Here is a 20,272-nt window from a genome sequence, read left to right as displayed (position 1 = left end):
CTCGTGAAGACAAGGCTAGCCAGACCAAAACAGAACACCTCATTGAAACAGTTAAATACCATAAATAGTTCTAAAAATGATATAATAACCATAATTTGCGGAAATAATGATAATAACAGTAGAAACTATCCCGACAAAGCCCAAACCGGGGTGTCACAAGTCATAAGCAACTAATAAATCCAGATACCAGTCTACTAGATACGAAATCCGATATAGAAGTTCAAGAACATGACAACAGTATGATAAGGGAGGCACAGGGGCTGCGGACTCCAACAGCTACCTCATGGTCTCCAAAAACACTGCCTGGACTAGGAAGATCAGCACTCAGGAGCGGACTCAGCGATGCCTGAATCTGCACAGACAGTGCAAAGAGTAATGTGAATACTCCGACCCAGTGAGTAATAAATATAAATAATGGCTGAAAGCAAGAAAACATGTAAAGGCACAAAGCAATTCTATATCAAGCAATAAAATCACTTAAAGCAGTAAATCCATGAAGAAGTCAAATGAAATTCCTTTAGACCAAGTAAAATAGGTAATTTAGCAGGTAAATAACAAGTAGAAATTCGCCCATCGGGCATAGTAACAATCACTCAGAACAGTATCAGCTCCTCGGGATCTCTCTCAGTACAATATCAGCCCCTTGGGCTCACTCTCAGTACAGTATCAGCCCATTGGGCTCACTCTCAAATTATGATGGGTACTCGCGCTCACTGTTGGGGTACAGACTCCGGAGGGGCCCCTTAAGGCCCAAGCGCTATATCAAGCCACCTCGTGGCGTATAAAAGTATTTCAGGCCCTCGGCCTCATATCACTCAGCATATCCTCACATATGGCCCTCGGCCTCACTCAGTCCGAAAATCATCATAAGCCCCTCGGGCATTAGTAAAGCAGTAGTTCTCAGCCTAAAACGTCATTTAGAAATATCGTTTAAGTTTCAAATATGAATAAAAGTGGATGAGTTTGTAAAACAGTAAATATCAACATGACTGAGTTCATGTAATAAGTCAAACAGTGAGGAATTAGTGATAAAAATCCCCGGAGGGCTCAAATAGTTGTCACGAAGCCCAAATATGGCAATCAACCCAAATCATGATGATAACAAATAAGTTCCAGTCAAATACGTGGTTAAATTATCAATCGGGACGGACCAAGTCACGATCCCCAATAGTAAACGACTCCACGCTCATCATCAGCGCGTGTCTCACCTCAAAATAGCACTACAATGTGCAATCCGGGGTTTCATACCCTTAGGACATCATTTACAATCATTACTCACCTCGAACCGACTACAACTGTAGCTCGCAACACTTTACCCCTCGAATCGGCCTCCACGCGCGTTGAATCTATCTAAAATCAGAACGAATACATCACAATATGCTAAGGGAGCAAAACCCAAGCGAAAACAATCGAAAAATATCAAAAATCCCGAAATTAGCAAAACCCGAGCCCCGAGCCCACTTCTCGAAATTCAGAAATTTTTACAGCATTAGATTCCTTATCACCCCACGAGTTATATATATAAAAAGTTCTCAATTCCGACCTCAAATGGTCCTTCATATCCCAATTCAAAAGTTCAAAATCTCAAGCCCTAGTTCTTCCATTTTTAGCTTAGTTCCATGAAATTCTAGGTGTATTTCACAATAATAATCGAGTATTGAGTTCAAAAATCTTACCTCTAGGTGTTCCCCTTGATTCCCTCTTCAATTTCCTTCAACAAGCTCTCAAAATGATCAACAATGGAGTAAATGAGCTTCAAAATAGCGGATGAAACGAATTAAAACATTTTGCCCAGGGGTTTTTCGCATCTGCGAACAAAAGCCCGCTTCTGCGGTACCGCATTTGCGGTCTAGCTTCCGCTTCTGCGGAAATCACTTAAGGGACCATATTCCACATCTCTGGTCCACGAGCCGCATTTGTGACTCTGCAGGTGCGATCCATATGCCGCATCTGCGGTCCCTGACTACTCTTCCCAATTCCGCTTCTGCGGCTCATCTTCTGCATGTGCGGCACCGCACCTGCGGTCCCCAATCCGCAGCTGCAGAAATACCAGAAGTAGCAATCTTTTGAAATCTCTCAAGTCCAAAATCTTCCCGTTAACCATCCGAAGTCACCCCGAGGCCCCTGGGACCTCAACCAAAAGCACCGACATGACCCAATACCTTATTCGAACTTCTTCCAATCATCAAAACTCCTCAAACAACATCAAACTACCCAAAATTCATCGAATTCAAGCCTAATTTTTTGAGAAATATTCTGAAATATGTTTTTGATCAAAAACCCGCCTAAACTACGTCCGAATGACCTGAAATTTTGCACACACATCCCCAATGACATAACGAAGCTATTGCAACTCTCGTAATTCCATCCCGACCCTTATATCAAAATCTCACCTATTAACCGGAAATCGACAAAATATCAATTTCGCCAATTCAAGCCTAATTCTACTCCGAACCTCTAAAACCAATTCCGATCACGCTCCTAAGCAATCAATCATCTCCCGAAGCTAAACGAACCATCAGAACTCACATGTGAGCCCTCTAACATATAAGTCAACATCCGATTGACTTTTCCAACTTGAACCTTCTCAAAAGAGACTAAGTGTCATTTCTTACCAAATCCACTCCGAACGCAACCTACTCAACTCGATCATATAAAATATGGATAACGAAGCATAATAAAGCAGAAATGGAGAAAACATAGCGGTAACTCATGAGACGACTGGTCGGGTCATCACAGAGGGCATAAAACCTCTTAGGCAACCCTCGAATTTTAAAGTCCACGACCATACCCACTCGGGGGCTGTTATCTTAGGTAAGCCTGGATAACTCGGGAAAGCAAACTCACTGGGATACACCCGAACTCAAAGGCTATGGACAATTCAACACGATTCGGACATGTCTGAAATTTGTAACAAAAATAGGCCTTCGGAAAAAAAAATCTTTCACAACCGGTTCTAAAGGTTAACCTCGGCAAAATATTAAACTTAAGATATTTTCGTGAATAAACTTCGGTAACATCAAACTGAGATAACACCTTAACTCAAGAAGGTAACAAAAGCAAAGTTTTGTTCGAACCCTCGAACAAAACCTCACTATCTCATGCTAAGGCATTACAACCTTTGTGAACACGAATGATAAAACAAAGGAAAAGATTGTGAAAGCGGAAAAGGGTAGAAAGCCTTGTATATTATTTAAATGATCATATTACAAAGGCCAGATCAGCCAAATAAAAAATTTAAAAAGGCTTAAGGGCTACTTTCACTTCGAGTTCGAGAAATTATTCTCACTTGACTATAAAGCGTAAGGGATACCTTATTTTGAGCTCAAACAGGTCCTCACTCGACCATTAAGCTTAAGGACTACATAAAATCAATAATCGTTTGAGGTCCATCAATATAAAATGGCTGAGGGCAAGGCTTATTATCGGTCGTCACCATACCAAACCTTGGATCCTTGAACACAACTTCATAATCTTATGTTATGGCATTTTGACCTTTACATGAAATAACAAAAAAGACAACAGATTCAGAAGCCATGGAAGCGGAAAAGTTTCATATATTCGTCATAATCTTTTTACAAAGGCTATATGTCATGATTAAGAGTTCTTTACAAGGGCCAATCGACCTCAAAATAAAAGCGGAAAATTACAAAGAGCATAAAGCCTAAACAGCACAATGCTTATCGAAAGAAGTATTTTCATCCTCAGAGTCATCGCCATCACCAGATTTGCTTAAGTTCTCGGAGTCTTCCTTGGGAAAAGCCAGATTCCAAGCCTTTGTTTCCTCTGCCCTAGAAATCTCGGTTTCAGCAGATATATCGAAGCTTTGATCATGGGCCCCCTCAAGGGCCTCCTTTAGATCTTGCCACCTTGCATCATCCATCATATTGTTGGCCTATGCTAGGGTGGCTTCAACATCAGCCTTGTATTGGGTCGCATTAGCCTGAGCCATAATATTGGCCCCGACCACATATGGCCACCTCGAGCTATTTGGCCAAGTTGGCTAAATTGGAATGAAGCTCCTCGACCTTCTTTGCCTGAACCAAGGCATTCTCCCTTGCATCCCGAAGTTGAGACTCGGCCAACTCCAGCTCTGCTTTGATGACCTCTTTTTGTGAAGATAAGATGTCCCTACACCCTTTGAACTTTTTAGCCTAGGCTCGTACTTAATCTATTTGCCTTTGAAGGCCCTTGATCTATTCGAGCCTCTGTCGAACTTGCAGAATCGGATCATTTGTTGTTATCTCCAACTCATCTTCACTATCATGAAGCACTCGAAATACCTGCTCGGCCATCTCAGCATGCTCATCTCGAACCGTCACCAAATATGTCTAAAGCTTCTCACTAAGAAGCTTGTAGGTATCACATTTCTTAGTGAGGCCCTGAACCTTAGCCTTGCACTCCTCTCGGATTCTAAGGAAGGCCTCGTGATGCAGCACCAAAGCCTACAATCAAGGAAGAAAGTGCTAGTACCATCTACAATTCAAAGTTTTAAAAGGAATATAATAGAATGGTCCTCAAACTTACCCGATTCAAAGCATGTTGGGCCTCATTAAACAAGCAAGCAACTTCCACTTCATCCATCTTGGCTTAGTCCTCTTCAGTGACCAAGCATCGAAGATAGCTAGCCATACCTACAGGGATAAAAAAATTCGAGCATCCTCTAGGACCGAGATGATAAGTGACCTCTTATGCCTAGGATTGACGCTGAGGGCCATAAATTGATTGATCAGTTTAAAGCTCGAGGAAACCTCACTCGAGCCCTTCCTCGGTACATCCAAGTCACCCAGACTGGTGACATTTTCCATGGACACAGAAAATAGCCACGGAAAAGGTCTTCTGCTTCATGGACACCTTCATTGTGGCAAGTCTACATCGGTAGAGCGTCCATGATCGTCGAACTAGAGAACAAAGGCAGCGAGTGGGAATCTCCAATCTTATACTTCTGAAGCACATGCGGTTCTATTTCTTTCCCTCCTTGCAAGTTTTTAATTATTCCTATTAGCACTAATATTTTTAGATGATAAGCAATAAGCCAACTCGATTCGGATAATAACTACATAGGCCCTTGGAAAATATAAATGAACCACCATATTTTCTATCCAAGGCCAAAATTTCATATGAAAAAAGGTTCCAGCACAGTCTTCATCTAGCAATCCTTCCCCTAACCCCTTTGTTTTCTTTACAGAGTGTAGGACTAAGGAGAAGAGCTGGACAAGCCATGTATCCTATTACACCAGTGTACAAGACTTTTCCTAAAGCTCAAACACTGCGTTGACTGACACCCAGTATCGAGTTCTAACATGAATGTGAGCACGCGATTTTTGCCCCACATGGGTTACTCCTACAGAATTCCAATAATAGGTTTCTTCTTTTAATTAATTGTTATTTTAGGGATTTTGTAGGATTTTTATTTAACTATTTGCATTTTTGTGCATGTTTAAGTTTTATTTAAATTATGAAAAATACCAAAAAAATATCATGCATTGCATTTAGGATTTGTTTTTGCATTTTTAGAATTAATTAGTAATTATTTGCTTTATAAAAGTTGAAAATCGCAAAAAATAGTTCATTTTTACATTTTTATCTTTTAACTTTTAGTTTATTGATTTTTCTTTTTAATCTAGAGTTAAGTATTGCTTATAATTTTTATAATTAATTAGTTTAATCTAACATTCTATGTAATTTAGGAATTTTTAATTATTAGGCTTGTTTTTAATTAAAAAAAAAAGAAGAAGAAGAAAAGAAAAGGGGTTTAGAATTAAAAGAAATTGGGAAAAGGGGTCATTTTCAGAATTGGGCCATTATTCTTCTTACCCAGTTCGGCCCAAAAGTCCCCCCCCCCATACAAACTAATTGCAGCCCAAAAAAACCCCTTCTCCCATGGTACGCCCCAGCCCAAACCGGGCTGACCCACCAAATGACCCGCCCGTTTTGCCTTAAGTATAAAAACCCACTTATAACATTTTCCTCAATTCCCAAACCCTAGACCTAATAACAGAAGCGACGCCCCCCTCTACTGTCCTTCTTTTTCGCTTGAAACTCGCCTCAACTCGCCTGAGTGTTGAATGAGTTCACTCATTGGTCCCCCCTCCATGTCACCTTATCCTCAACGGATTTGTCAGAGGAGTACGAATTTTCTCTCCAGAATTGCACGATTCTCGTACAGAAGGACAATTGGTGGACGAATGGGAGCCGTGGATAGATGTAAATCGATTCACGCCCTCCATTTTTCCCAAAATTGTTCAAAAATTTGAAGATTTTCGGATATTTTGAGAAGAAGATTCGAGAATTTTCGAGGGTTATATATAGGAGGTAAGTTTTCTTTTTCAAGGTTTTGAGGCAAATAGAGAGAAAAATATAAAGAGAAAATCGGGAAAAATCTTCAGAGCCTAGTCGAAATTTCTAGGGTTTTAGCGACCGTTCTGCTTCAAGTTTTTTTTTTGAGTCTATTTCTCTGTTTTCAAAAGAAGATAAAAAAGATGGCTTGAGTTTTTGGCCCGCATTTGAGTTCATATTACCAAAAAAAAATCCAGAAGCAAAACTTTCTAGTCTTATTTCGTTTTTCTTGATTTCTTGGTTCTAAAAGAAGGTTTTGGATCGAATTTCGAGTTTAAGTTTGTGGTTGGGTTCCGAAATTTTGTTATTTTGGATTTTCTGTCCAATTTTTGGTCGAGATTCGGATTTGCTCGGTTGGTCTGTGGAGTTGCTGTTTTTGTTGCTGAATCTCTCCTCCCATTTCAGAGCTTTCTTTTGATATTTTTCAGCTATTTTGCCAATAAGTATGTTCTCCTTAAAATACCTTCAGAACTTTTTTTTGGATGTGTAATTATGGATTTTGTTTTAGCCTATTCACTTGTAATTACTTGAATATGGGATTGTCTTTTAGTTCGTTTCTGTTGTTGCTATCAAAACTTATTGGGTTTGATTTATTTTCAGCATTGAACAGAGTGTTTGTAGCTTGATAAAAATGAGATTTTTGTTGGAACTTAGATCTCTTTGTTTTGCTGGTGTTAATCTTTTGGTCTTGTTCTAGATAGCGTGAAAATGTTTGATTTGTTTCCCTTACTCTGTTGAATTTGGGTCATACGTGGTAAGTTTCAAACTAAGGTCAACTATTCTATTTTGATTCTTGTTCAAAGTTGTACGCCATTTAAAGCTTACTAAGAAATATTTATATAGTTGAAATCATGGTCAAAACATCAGTCTCTCTTTTTGGATCCACAAGTTCAAGCAAATGACCATGGGAGCAGTAAAAGAGTTAATTTGTTGAAAAAAGGTGAATTAATAAGGTTTGGTTAAATGGGTTAAAATTCCATGCTTTGAACATTACTAGGCTTGATTTTCTTTCTTAGCTTTTGTTTACCTTTTATTATACTCTGTTCTTTTTGTTTCTCTTAAAATATTCGTTCTTGTCGTATTCTTGTGTTAAGCTAAGTGTTAAGGACAGAAATAAAAGAATTGGGTTTTAACTTTAAAAGGAAAAAACGTTGGACAGGGAATGTCGTTTTCTTATGAATGGATGAGATGCTTGAGGATTACTCTGTTTTCTGGAAGCCTTCAAATGGAGTGAATGTAGGCCAATTGAATGGCACTTGCTGAAACTCCAAGTTTGAAAAGATAGAATTTATTTGTACAATTTTACTTTTAAAGTTGGGGTCTATGAAATTCATTATGGTATTCCGAAAGATTTGTACATAATGTTATGTTAACATAATTCATGATATTACTGATTAAGAGACAATTTTATAGACATTTGGTTGAACCTTTACTTGTTTGAATATTGGTCAAGCCATCGACAATAATTTACCTTTTGTCTCTTCCGTATGAATTCATGGACTCTTGCTTTAGGCATTTACAAAGTCAAGAATGTGAAAGTCATCCTGTTATTTTGCTTTCCATTCTCCTTGCTGGAAATTCAAAACACCTTTATACTTATGAAAGTGTAATTCGTTAATTTAGAATAAGCTTTACTGCATCATTGGTTCAAGCGAGCTTTATATTAAGCTTAATCTCTGCGCATTTATCCACGGGTCATTTCTATGAATTTCTGAGCTTGTCACATGATCCCAAATTAGCATTAGAATAACAACTCATGAATACTCGTAGTTTGCTTTAGGCTCGATTTAGACTAGTATTGTGATCATGTATACGTTTGCGTAACATAATTGCAAATTTAATTCTTAAAAAACTCGAGGTATGCATTAGCGCAACTTCAACGAAATTTTCTTAGTAAATAAATAAAGCGTTATTAATTGTGGACACGTTCGCGTGACATGATTTTTGACGCGCCAAAAGTAAAGAGTATACGTACATGTAACTCAATTCTTTAATTACGAATAAATCAAGTTTTTTTACAAGAGGTAAAATATAATTGCACATAGATCTTAAAAATGAGTAGTTAAACAATTAAGACAAATATAAATTTCTAAGCGACCGTGCTAGAACCACAGAATCTGGGAATGCCTAACACCTTCTCCCAGGTTAACAGAATTCCTTACCTAGAATTTCTGGTTCACAGACTCTTTAAAAATAAAACTTCCTCGATTTGGGATTTAAAATAAACCGGTGACTTGGGACACCAAATAATTTATTCCAAGTGGAGAATCTGAATAATGTCACTTAAATTGGAAAAACTCCCTTATATACCCTCGGGGTGTGTAAAAAAAAGGAGGTGTGACAGCTCTGGCGACTCTGCTGGGGATCGAACCCAGAATCTCTGGTTCAGGGTTCAAGAATTCGAGCCTGTTAATGCAATTTTTATTTGGCTTTATTATTGATATTACTGTATTTTGTGGACTTAATGTGCTAATTGCCATTTACCGCTTTGATATTACTTGAACTATATTTAAATGTCTTCTTAAAAAGAAAGAAAGGAAAATGTATTTCAAAAAGAGTGAGTCAAATATCATATTTTTATAACAAAACTGCCCGAACTACGCAGGTTTGATTCTCACCGGATGTGGGATACGTAGGCAACTCACATAAGGTTCGGCCTCATTTTACCAAATAATAAAATAAAAAGGTATTTTAGGGCTTTAGTCAAAACAATATGTCGACCCGGCTTCGGTTGTATTTAAGTCATTTCTCCGTGGAATAGCTTTAGATTACATTCCAATTGTCGAAAGGCTATTTTCGAGAGGAACAGGCAAAAGGTGTCTTTTCCAATAAAATACCTAGCCCCCGGCCTCAAAATTCGTTTGGAATTGTGAAGGGGGCACGTTTGCAAAAACGACCATTTCTTGCTGACATAGAAATAAAAGGGGGCCTTGTCCATTGATTTTTTCTTAGGAAAAAAACCTTTTTTGCAAAGAAAGTCCACAAGAGTCAACCCTAACCTTGACCCTCCACAGGTACAAATGAATACCGTCCAAGAATCGTCGCAAATTGTCATAGAAAGGGCTCAGATGCAGGTACGTAAGTGGTGGGGTGATTTAGATGAAGATGGTCATGTTTGGGTAAAAGAGCAGTTGGGTCCCTTGGTAGACATCATGCACATCAAGCCACGAGAGGATTTAATTAAGGCTTTGGTAACCTTTTGGGATCCCGTTTCTCGGATTTTGAGATCACACCCACTCTGGAAGAAATAACTGGGTATATTGATTTCGGCCAAGAGTTACGAAAGCAGTAGCTCATATTCCCCAGGGCTCCCTCAGTGCACAAATTCTTCGATCTTTTAAAAATTAGCAAATAAATGAGCAAGGACTACGTGAGCAAAGGGAATTGTGTGTTCTACTTCTTTTATTTCATGTTTGGACACTCGGTCGGGTTTGAAACACATGAGAAGGGGTTGAGTAACAAACAGGACAAGAGCATATGGCAAATTCATCGACGGTTTGCTTTCATCGTGGCATTTCTGGGAATCATGTTATTTCCGAATTCTGGGGTACAATAGACCTTCGTATGGCCAGAATCGCACAGGTCCTCATCAACAAAAAAGATCACACACTTGTCCCATTAGTGCTGGCGGACATTTATCGGGCATTAACCATGTGCAAATCTAGGGGTCAATTTTTCGAAGGCTGCAATATTCTTCTTCAGATGTGGATGATTGAACACCTTCGTCGTCATCCTAAGTTCATGATATATGCTTCAGACGGGAACAATTTCATCAAAAAGTATGAGGAAAGGGTGGAAGATTACAAACCACCGGAAGGGTTTGAAGCATGGGTTTCCTATTTGAGAAAATTGAGAGCAGATCAAATTGAATGGACCATAGGATGGCTCCCAAAAACAGAAATCATCTACATTACCCTTTCAAAGGGCTACTTGATGATGATGGGAGCGAGAAGTATACAACCATATGCACCACAAAGAGTTCTGAGACAACTGGGAAGATATCAGGTGATACCCGAAGAGGCAGACCTAAGCACTCAAGTCATTGAACTACACCCAGAAGCAACGATACCCGAGACTTTAGTTCAAAGAGACTAGAATTGTTGTCGGTATCTAAAAAGTAACACCCAAGTGCCAGACCTAGCTAAGGGCGAAGTTGATCCCAAATATGCTGCTTGGTTTGAAAGGAGTTTTTATGTGTACAATGAGCCGGAGCCCGAGCCCAAACCTGTGAGGCCCGCCAAAAGGCCCCATGTTCAGGCTTTTTGATGACAAAATTCAGGAAAGTTTAGCCTGGGGGGAAAAGGAAAAGGAATATCAGGCCATCATCCATGATCTGCGAGAAGAGTTGAGAAATGTCACCTTCAACAATGATTTACAGGCACAAGAGGCCGAAGGTGAGAGGAGAAGATCGGTTCGAGAAAATGAAGCTCTCAGGGCCCAGGTTCGACAACTGAAAATAGCAGCCGAGAATCCGGGCCGAAGCAGGAAAGATGAAAGGCTCATTTATAACCTTACTCAAAAGGTGCGTGACTATGAAGATGACCTGCAGAAAGATGACTCTGAACTAGCAAAAGCACGAACGAGGTTAGCTAAAAATGCCGAAGGGCGTGCAGCTTTCATTCAATAGATGAAAGAAAGATATGAAAAGAGGTCAGAGGTTGGGAAAAGGCGATTGGCAACCTCGAAGGTGAAATGGCTAAACAAGCCAAAAATTTTAAGGCCAAGAGAGAACATTGTTACACCTTAATGGCACGGTTGGAAGAGGACTTACAGCGCTTGTAAGAGCAAAATCACGCTTCCACTCAGGTCTTAGAGGCTAGATCCCGTCAGATTGGTCGTTTGTTGCAAGAGAAGGGCATCATAAGAGAGAGGGTTCGAAGGATTGCTGACTACATCACCATGAAATGCAGTGCGTGTGAGGACATGACAAGATCCATGTTTTTCGCCACTGTAATGATCTTCGTCCGTCAGATAATGGAAGAACTCTATCGGCTCTAAGATGACATGGCAAGTAGGCCCGCTACAAAACCGGTTGGTGTTCCTAGGGCAGGGTTGAAGGCGCTAATATTGTCTTGATTGTATTTTCTTCCTTTTTCCGAGTCTGCATTTTCATATTTCGAGTTTGTTTTAAGTTCCTAGAAAAGGCATGTCCTGAGTCTTAAAGACCTAGAAAAGGTATGTTTTGAGTTTTTTGTAATTCAGTAAAGTTGTATTAATGAAAAATTGAAAAAAAACCACAAAAATTGTTCTTTTATTTTTTTCATTTACTTCTTGAACTATGTTATGATCTAATTCGCGCAGCGTCGTGATACGTAGGCAATCCTCATCGGACCCGGTCATGTTTTTGTAAACAATTTAAATAAAAGAGGGAAAAACCATAAGAAAAAACAAAAAGAAAGAAAATAGAGTCAAAGAAAAATCAAAACAAGAAAAAGGAGAGAAAGGAAAGAGAAGAGAGGAAAATAAGAAATAACCGATGAGGCAAGAAGAGAAAATTGGGGAAAATAAGCAAAACTGGGATGAAACATGCAACTGTTGCGAAACATGTAGAAACACGTTTAACTGTATAGGTGCATCACACCCCAACGTGCGATTTCCTATGTGTTATTTGTTTCTTAATAACCAGTTGGTTGTCTACTGTCAAGTCCAGGTTCTATAGTAAGGTGTTTGGTTTTGTGGTAGTCTGGCTTCGCATCCATACTTCACGAGGTCGAAAGGTAGCATTGAAATTTCTTCAGAAATCACTCTTCCAACAGTTCCTATCACAGATGAAAGTCCGATCTAGGGCATCCCGACATCGGAATCGGCGGTTGACGAGGAAAACAGGTTACTGCGTCTCCGCATGATAGAAATGTGCGACGCCTGGTCAAACGAAAGAGAGCCACCAAGTGTAATCCTCGGATTTCCCGAGCTTTTTCCTAGGGTAGGTGGAACCTCCAATATCCCGATCAGTCACCCCAATACCCCACTCGGATATCCTACCATCTCGGCCCACTTTGTTGGAACACCTTCTGAGGTTTGCCCCCAGGTGTTAGCTTCAGGAGCGGCTTCAAATATTTTCACTGCTCCGCCATGCTCAGCTACTACACAACCTACGCTGCCCAGGCCCAGCCTTGACCCATCATCATTCACCTTCCAAACACCATCTTTCCCACTGGAGCCTGCACAGTTTCCCACTTATACTTACTCTCAACCACCCCGATATGAGTTCTCTGCAGGGCAAGAAAAGATCACCAAAACTCCTGAGCAAGAAACGATTGCGAGAAAGATGAGGAGTATGGAACAGAGTCTCAAAAGCATACAAGGCTTGAGTGGACAAAAATGTTTATCCTATGATGACTTATGTATGTTCCCTCATGTGCATCTACCATTGGGATTCAAAACCCCAAAATTTGAGAAGTATGATGGGCACGATGATCCTATTGTTCATCTCAAGAGATATTGCAACCAGCTGCTCTAGAGCCGGTGGAAAGGAAGAACTCCTCATGGCCTATTTCGGAGAAAGTCTGGTTGGCATCGCATCTAAGTGGTACATGGACCAAGATATATCCCGCTGGCACATTTGGGATAATCTTGCTAGAGATTTCGTCAGACAGTTCCAGTACAACATTGACATTGCTCCAGATAGGAACTCATTGACAAACATGAAGAAGAAATCCTCGGAAAGCTTCTGAGAGTAAGCAGTTAAATGGCGTGAGCAGGCCTCCAGGGTAAAACCTTCGATGGACGAGATTGAAATGGTCACAGTTTTTTCCAAGCCCAGGAAGCTAACTACTTCCAAAATATGATGTCCGCAATGGGTAAACCGTTCGCTGAAGCCATCAAGATTGTCAAAATGGTTGAAAATTGTTTGAAAACGGGTAGAATTCTAAGCCAATCCGCTATCAGAGCTACCTCCCAAGCCATTCAGGGTGGGTCTGGAGGAGTAGTGAAGGGCAAGAAAAAGGAAGAAACATCCATGGCAGCGTCGGGTGCAAGAAAACACCGTACTCCCAGATCAGAAAGGACCCTACAACACTATTACCCCCACCAAGACGTGGCCTATGCTCCTCAACCATACACGGTCATGAATGCTCAACCTTATGTCCGGCCACAACAACAAGCCAACCAAAACCAAGCTCCATTTCCTAGAAACCATCCTCCTTACCAAAATCACTACAACCTCCGGTCTCCACAAAATAATTTCCACCCTCGTGAACCACCCAAGAGGCTAAACTTCACACCCATCGGTGAATCCTATTCCATCTTATTCCCCAAACTTGTTCAGATGGGTTTGTTGCAAACCCTTCCCTAAACTAGATAAAACCCGGCATCACCCACTTACAGAGCTGGTACCCGATACGCCTATCACTCAGGGGCAGAAGGGCATGACACAGATGATTGCTGGACTCTGAAGAGAGCCGTGGAGAACTTGATAGAACAAAGGAAGATAGTTCTAAGGGATGAAGATATCCCAATGTGACTAACAACCCACTGCCGGCCCACAACAACGGGCCGATAATCGGAATGATTTGTGGTGATAAGGAATTTGACACAGCGTTGAAGGCCATCATTGTCATCGCTGATGTAGAAAAGAAATCAAAAGCTGCCCTGAAGCAAGACAAAGGGGAGAAAAAGAACAAAACCACCCCTCCAAAGTCAAAGAAGAAAATTGAAGTTGAAACTGGGGCAAGGCCTCCCAAAGATGCTATTCTCTATGTCCCTCGAGGCTGCAAAGAAAAGCAGATGACTTTGAGTCCTCCCAGGAGATTCGAGCTGAATAAGACAACCCAAATATATGTTCCCAAGGGATCTTATGTAATGCGGGGGCCAATTAATCCACCAAGGTTGAGTGAGCCTGTGGTTATTGGCAGCGCACCATAGAAGCCCATGACATATCCTGCTGATGTGCCATGGAATTACAACAAATTGGTGGTGACCTATAAGGGCAAAGAAATCTTAGGAGAAGCTCAAGAAAATAACAGTTGAAAAGTATTTCAATTTGGAAGAGGTGAACAATGCCACTAGAAAGCGCTTCCCATCTAAGAAGCCCGTGAGTACCGAAGAAGCAGAGGCCTTCTTTCAAATATGAAAATGGAAGATTATGAGGTGATCGACCAGCTTCGAAAATCTCCCGCACAAGTCTCCTTGCTATCTCTCTTGATGAACCCCACCGAACATCAAAAGGTGTTGATCAAGACCCGTAACGAAGCATATGTGCCTGTTGAAACTTCTGTAGAGCAGTTGGAGAGAATGGCAGAAACATTTTTCGCAATCAACCAGATCTCCTTCAGCAAAAATGACTTACCCCCAGAAGCGGCTGCACATAACAAACCCCTGCACCTGACAGTCAAATGCGAAGGGTACTACGTGAAAAGGGTCATGTTGGACGGAGGCTCTAGGGTAGACATTTGCCCACTCTCAACTCTGCAGCGTATGAAAATCGGTACCGAAAGAATCCGACCCAACAATGTCTGTGTGTGTGCCTTCGATGGTATCAAAAGGGACACAATTGGGAGATTGATCTAATTCTGACCATCGGCCTACTAGACTTTGAAGTAACCTTCCAGGTTCTAGACATGGACACATCCTACAACTTTCTTTTGGGGAGGCTGTGGATTCATGCAGCGGGGGTTGTACCCTCTACTCTTCACTAGATGGTGAAGTTTGAGCATGAGGATCAAGAGATTGTGGTCCACGGGGAAGTTGAGCAATCAATTTATCGGGACCCATCAGTCCCATGTATTGAAGCAAGAGAGGGGAGTGAGCACATAGTCTATTAGGCCTTTGAAATTGTGGTTGCAGACCAGTGCAAAGAAGGAGACCCTTGCCCCAAACCCTTCCTTTCTAATGCATCAATCATGATGGCCAAAGAAATGATCAGGCATGTCTACAAATCTGGGAAGGGTCTTGGGAAATCATCGCAAGGAATAGCTAAACCTATCACCCTGACCGCCAGTGAAAAGTTCTTTGGGGTAGGCTTCAGACCCACTCCAGCTGATGTACGATGGGCAGATAATAGAAAGAATGATGGTTGGGTCTTGCCTCAGCCGGTGCCGCATCTGTACAGAACATTTGTCAAGCCGAAATACAATGAAGAAGAGGAAGATGAGGCCTTTGCAGCCGAAGAAATCGAAGAAATCTGTGGGGCCATGAGGAAGATACTGTATGAAGCCCACATGGTTCAACCAGGGGAAGGCTCAAGCACCGTTGAGGTGCTGTATATGGGACCTAATGCCAAACTGCAGAATTGGAAGGCTATGCCATTCCCAATCAGGCAGGAGTCCCGGTAGACCTGTCCTGCCACTTTTTTTGCATCACGATTTATTACAGGGTGTAACTCGGATGTTTTCTTTAGTTTCTTGTCTTTTAATTTCCAATGTAAACCCTGAAATGAAATCAATATTTCATCGTTCATCTTTCTTTATTCCTTCTGATTTTTGTTATTTTCTCTTTATTTCTTCTTTCAGTACTAATAATGCGGCTTTAAATAACATGACATACTTGCGGACTTCATGCCTAGATCCAAACACGCTGTCTAACTATGAAATAATAAACCAAGAACCAGACTATGATGAAGAAGAGGCTTTTAGGGAAATAAATCGAGAATTGGAGCAATTTGAGAATAAACCTAAGCCAAACTTAAATGATACTGAGCCGGTAAATTTGGGTAATTCAGAAGAGGTCCAAGAGACCATGATAAGCATTCACGCAAATGAAAGAACTAGGATTGCTTTGGTCCAACTTTTGTTTGAGTTCAAAGATGTTTTTGCTTGGTCATATGATGACATGCCAGGACTTAGTGTTGATTTGGTGGTACATAAGTTGCCAACTTACCCTGATTATCCCCCTGTTCAACAAAAGCAGAGAAAGTTTAAAAATGATATCAGTGACAAGATTAAAGAAGAGGTCACAAAACAGTTGAAAGCAGGGGTGATCCGAGTGGTTCGATACACCACTTGGTTAGCCAATGTAGTTGCAATTCCAAAGAAAGACAGGAAAACCCGAGTGTGTGTTGATTACAGGGATCTGAACAAAGCAAGTCCTAAGGACAATTTCCCTTTGACAAACATCCACATCCTCGTTGACAACTTTGCCAAACATGAGATACAGTCTTTTGTGGATTGTTACGTTGGGTATCATCAAGTCCTAATAGATGAGGAAGCTGCAGAGAAGACAGCGTTTACAATACCTTAGGGAACCTATTGCTACAGGGTCATGCCTTTTGGTCTGAAGAATGCCGGTGCAACTTACATGAGATCCATGACCACCATTTTACATGATATGATGCACCAAGAGATAGAGGTGTACATGGATGACGTGATCATCAAGTCCAAGACTCAAGATGACCATGTGCGGGATTTGAGAAAATTCTTTGAGCGGCTGCGTAAATATGATCTGAAGCTAAATCCAGCCAAATGTGCATTCGGGGTTCCATCTGGCAAACTTTTGGGATTCATAGTCAGTCGGAGGTGCATCGAGTTAGACCCAACCAAGATAAATTCCATTCGAGATTTGCCTCCTCCAAGAACCAAGAAAGATGTTATGAGTTTCCTCGGAAGATTGAACTACATCAACCCGATTCATTGCCCAGTTGACATCCACATTTGAACCCATGTTCAAGATGTTAAAGAAATACGCAGCAATTAAATGGACAGGCGAGTGCGAAGAAGCTTTTAACAAAATCAAAGAATACTTGTCAAACCCGCTAGTATTGGTCCTGCCTGAACCAGGAATGCCCCTTTTCTTATATCTGACAGTTTTGGAGAATTCTTTTGGATGTGTCCTCGGACAACATGATATGATCGGGAGGAAAGAACATGCAATCTACTATTTCAGCAAAAAGTTCACAAGCTACGAGGCCAAATATACCTTGTTGGAAAGAACTTGCTGCACTTTAACTTGGGTTGCTCAGAAGCTGAGGCATTACCTGTTGGCCTACACCACCTACCTCATTACCAGGTTGGACCCTTTAAAGTACATATTTAGAAACCAATGCCCATTGGGAGGTTAGCAAAGTGGCAGATCTTTCTCACTGAATTTGACGTAGTCTATGTCACTCGCAAGGCAATGAAAGCCCAGGCATTAGCAGATCACTTGGATGAAAACCCAGTTGATGATGAATACCAATCTTTGAACACCTACTTCCCTGATGAAGAGGTAAATTTAGTTGAGGCAATATCCGAGGACACCAATGCTTGGAAAATATTCTTTGATGGAACGGTAAACACAAAAGGTGTTGGAATTGGGGTCATCTTGATCTCACCCAATGGTCAACATTATCCGGCCATAGCTAGGCTTCGGTTCTTCTGCACAAACAACACTGCCGAGTATGAAGCTTGCATTATGGGTATGAACATGGCAATCGACCAAGATGTCGAAGAGCTAGTATCATGGGAGATTCAGATTTGATTATCTGACAAGCTCAAGGAGAATGGAAAACTCGAGATGTCAAGCTTATTCCTTATAAGCAACATGTGGAAGAACTTGGCAAATGATTCAAGTCGATAGAGTTTAGGTACATCCCTCGTTGCCACAATGAACTAGCTGATGCACTTGCCACTTTGGCCTCAATGCTGCCATACCCAAGCAATGCCCACATTGATCCCTTGGAAATACAAATCAGGGAAATGCACGACTATTGTAATACGGTTGAGGCAGAACCAAATGTTCAGCCATGGTATCATGACATCAAAAGATTTTTGAAAACCAAAGAATACCCTGAGCAAGCCAGTGGAGACCAAAAGAGAACCATTAGACGGCACACAAGTGGTTTCTTCTTAAGCGGCGATGTGTTGTACAAAAGGACTCCGGATCTCAACTTGATAAGATGTGTTGATGCCGAAGAGGCTGGAAGAATCATGTATGAAGTGCACGCAGGAGTGTGCAGACCCCACATGAATAGGTATGTTTTGGCAAAGAAAATCCTCCGAGTAGGCTACTACTGGATGACCATGGAAAGAGACTGCTTTAGTTTTGTTCGGAAGTGTCATCAGTGTCAAGTGCACGGTGATTTGATTCATGCACCTCCCACGGAATTGCATCCCATGTTAGCGCCCTGGCCATTCGTTGCCTGGGGCATGGACGTTATTGGGCCAATCAAGCCAAAAGCCCCGAATGGGTACAGATTAATATTGGTCGCCATCGACTATTTTACTAATAGGGTTGAAGCAATCACTCTCAAATCCGTCACCAAGAAAGTTGTGGTAGATTTTGTGCACTCCAATCTTATCTGTCGTTTCGGTATCCCTACAACTGTTATCACGGACAATGCTGCAAACTTGAATAGTCATTTGATGGGAAATATATACGAACAATTCAAGATAATGCATCGGAATTCTACTCCCTATCGCACTAAAGCCAATGGTGTCGTCGAAGCAGCAAACAAAAACATCAAAAAGATTTTGAGAAAGATGATCCAAAGTTCCAGGCAGTAGCATGAAAAGCTACCCTTTGCATTGTTGGGCTATCGCACTACTGTGCGCACATCAATCGGAGCAACCCCGTATCTTTTAGTTTATGGCACTGAAGCCGTAATACCCGCAGAAGTCGAGATCCCTTCTCTCCGAATCATTGTTGAAGCTGAAATCAAAGACAGTGAGTGGGTCAAAACCTGTTTGGAACAGTTGACCCTGATTGACGAAAAGCGGATGGCCGCAGTTTGCCATGGGTAGTTGTATCAACAATGAATGTCCTGTGCCTACAATAAGAAAGTGCGGCCTAGAAATTTTGAAGTGGGGCAACTCGTTCTAAGGCGTATTCTCCCCCATCATCAGGAGGCAAAAGGGAAATTTTCTACCAATTGGAAAGGCCCATACATCATCAGAAAGATATTGCCCAGAGGAGCAGTGTACTTGGGAGACATTGAAGGAAATGATCCCGAAGCAGCTATAAATGCAGATGCAATCAAGAGGCACTATGTCTAATATTTCTGCAATGATAACATTGTCTGATTGGGATGACGAAGGCTTTCATTCTCGCTACCCCAAACACTCATTGGCTAACCCTTTTAAGCCGGTTACTTTTCTTTTATTCCCCTCTTTGGAACACAAGGATGCGTGAAAAAAAAACAAAAAAACAAAAATGTTTTTCCTGAACTACGTTCAACTTGATTCTGAAAGGATACGTATGCAGCCTCTCTCTGGGGTTCAGTCACACTGAAACAAAAATCCAATTTCCCCCAAAAGTGAAATTGGGGCAGATGTTATCAATCGGCAAAAGGTTTTTCAAAATCGGAGAACGCGGTCGTTTGGATCTGGTGCAATCAAGATGAGAGAAATAAAATGAGAGAGTCTTATTGGTGAAAATCCACGGGCACCATAAGTCAATGGTGAGCAGAGAAATTGAAAACGAGAGAGTCTTGTTAGTGAAAACTCGGAAAAGAGCACTATAAGGCAATGGTGAGAAGAGAAATGAGAGAGGTCGATTGGCGAAAACCCAAAAATGGCGTCGTTGATCGAAAAGAAAGAACCCCTCACCACCACTGGTATTGAAAGGGTCCTGGAAAGGTTCCTCGATTTAAAAAACACGGGTCGCAATGGGTTTATGAGAAGTTGGGATAGTTGTGCGGATCGGTAGTCTAGTCCAAGAAGCATGTCATGTCTATTTGAAGTCCGCATGTACCCCAGATAAGTCCATCCTTCCAACCCGAAAGGGACACTTCTCCTTTAAATTCATTTTCTTGTCCTTTGTTTACTTTTTCTTGAATCCCTTTCGGTCTAACTCTGTTCCGAAACTAATACAAAGAAAAGATGGCAAGATTAGTTTTACAGGGTTCTGCTTAATAAAATCCAAGTCCAAATAAAAGTACCCAGCCTCAGTAGGTGCATGAAGTCGATCCTGACTGGCCATGATAACTGATGCTTTGAAATCGGAGTTTATTGAAAATGAAAAAAAATCCCAAGTCAAAGCCCCTAGAGGCAGAATAAAATGAAAGGACCAAAGCCTATAAGCC

General features: G+C 41.2%; 1 protein-coding gene across 1 annotated transcript; it reads left to right on the top strand.

The window, feature by feature from the left end:
• Window positions 1-17,313: 17,313 nt before the first annotated feature.
• Window positions 17,314-18,755, top strand: LOC138881008 (uncharacterized). Its single transcript, XM_070161197.1, has 2 exons — window positions 17,314-17,668; window positions 17,866-18,755. Exons 1-2 carry the CDS (start codon window positions 17,314-17,316, stop codon window positions 18,753-18,755), a joined length of 1,245 nt encoding a protein of 414 aa, XP_070017298.1.
• The last annotated feature ends 1,517 nt before the right edge of the window (window positions 18,756-20,272 follow it).

The sequence above is a fragment of the Nicotiana sylvestris genome, chromosome 11, assembly GCF_000393655.2.
Source record: "Nicotiana sylvestris chromosome 11, ASM39365v2, whole genome shotgun sequence".
Classification (NCBI taxonomy): Eukaryota; Viridiplantae; Streptophyta; class Magnoliopsida; order Solanales; family Solanaceae; genus Nicotiana; species Nicotiana sylvestris.
Note: the sequence above shows the minus strand (reverse complement) of the source record. Positions and strands in the feature narration are given on the sequence as shown.

What these genes read in the sequence shown, in the direction of transcription:
- LOC138881008 (XM_070161197.1), top strand. Translation starts at nt 17,314, where the DNA reads ATGCCCATTGGGAGGTTAGCAAAGTGGCAGATCTTTCTCACTGAATTT. An exon ending in GTATGAAGCTTGCATTATGG is followed by an intron (nt 17,669 to 17,865) that starts GTATGAACATGG and finishes ACAATGAACTAG; the next exon opens with CTGATGCACTTGCCACTTTG.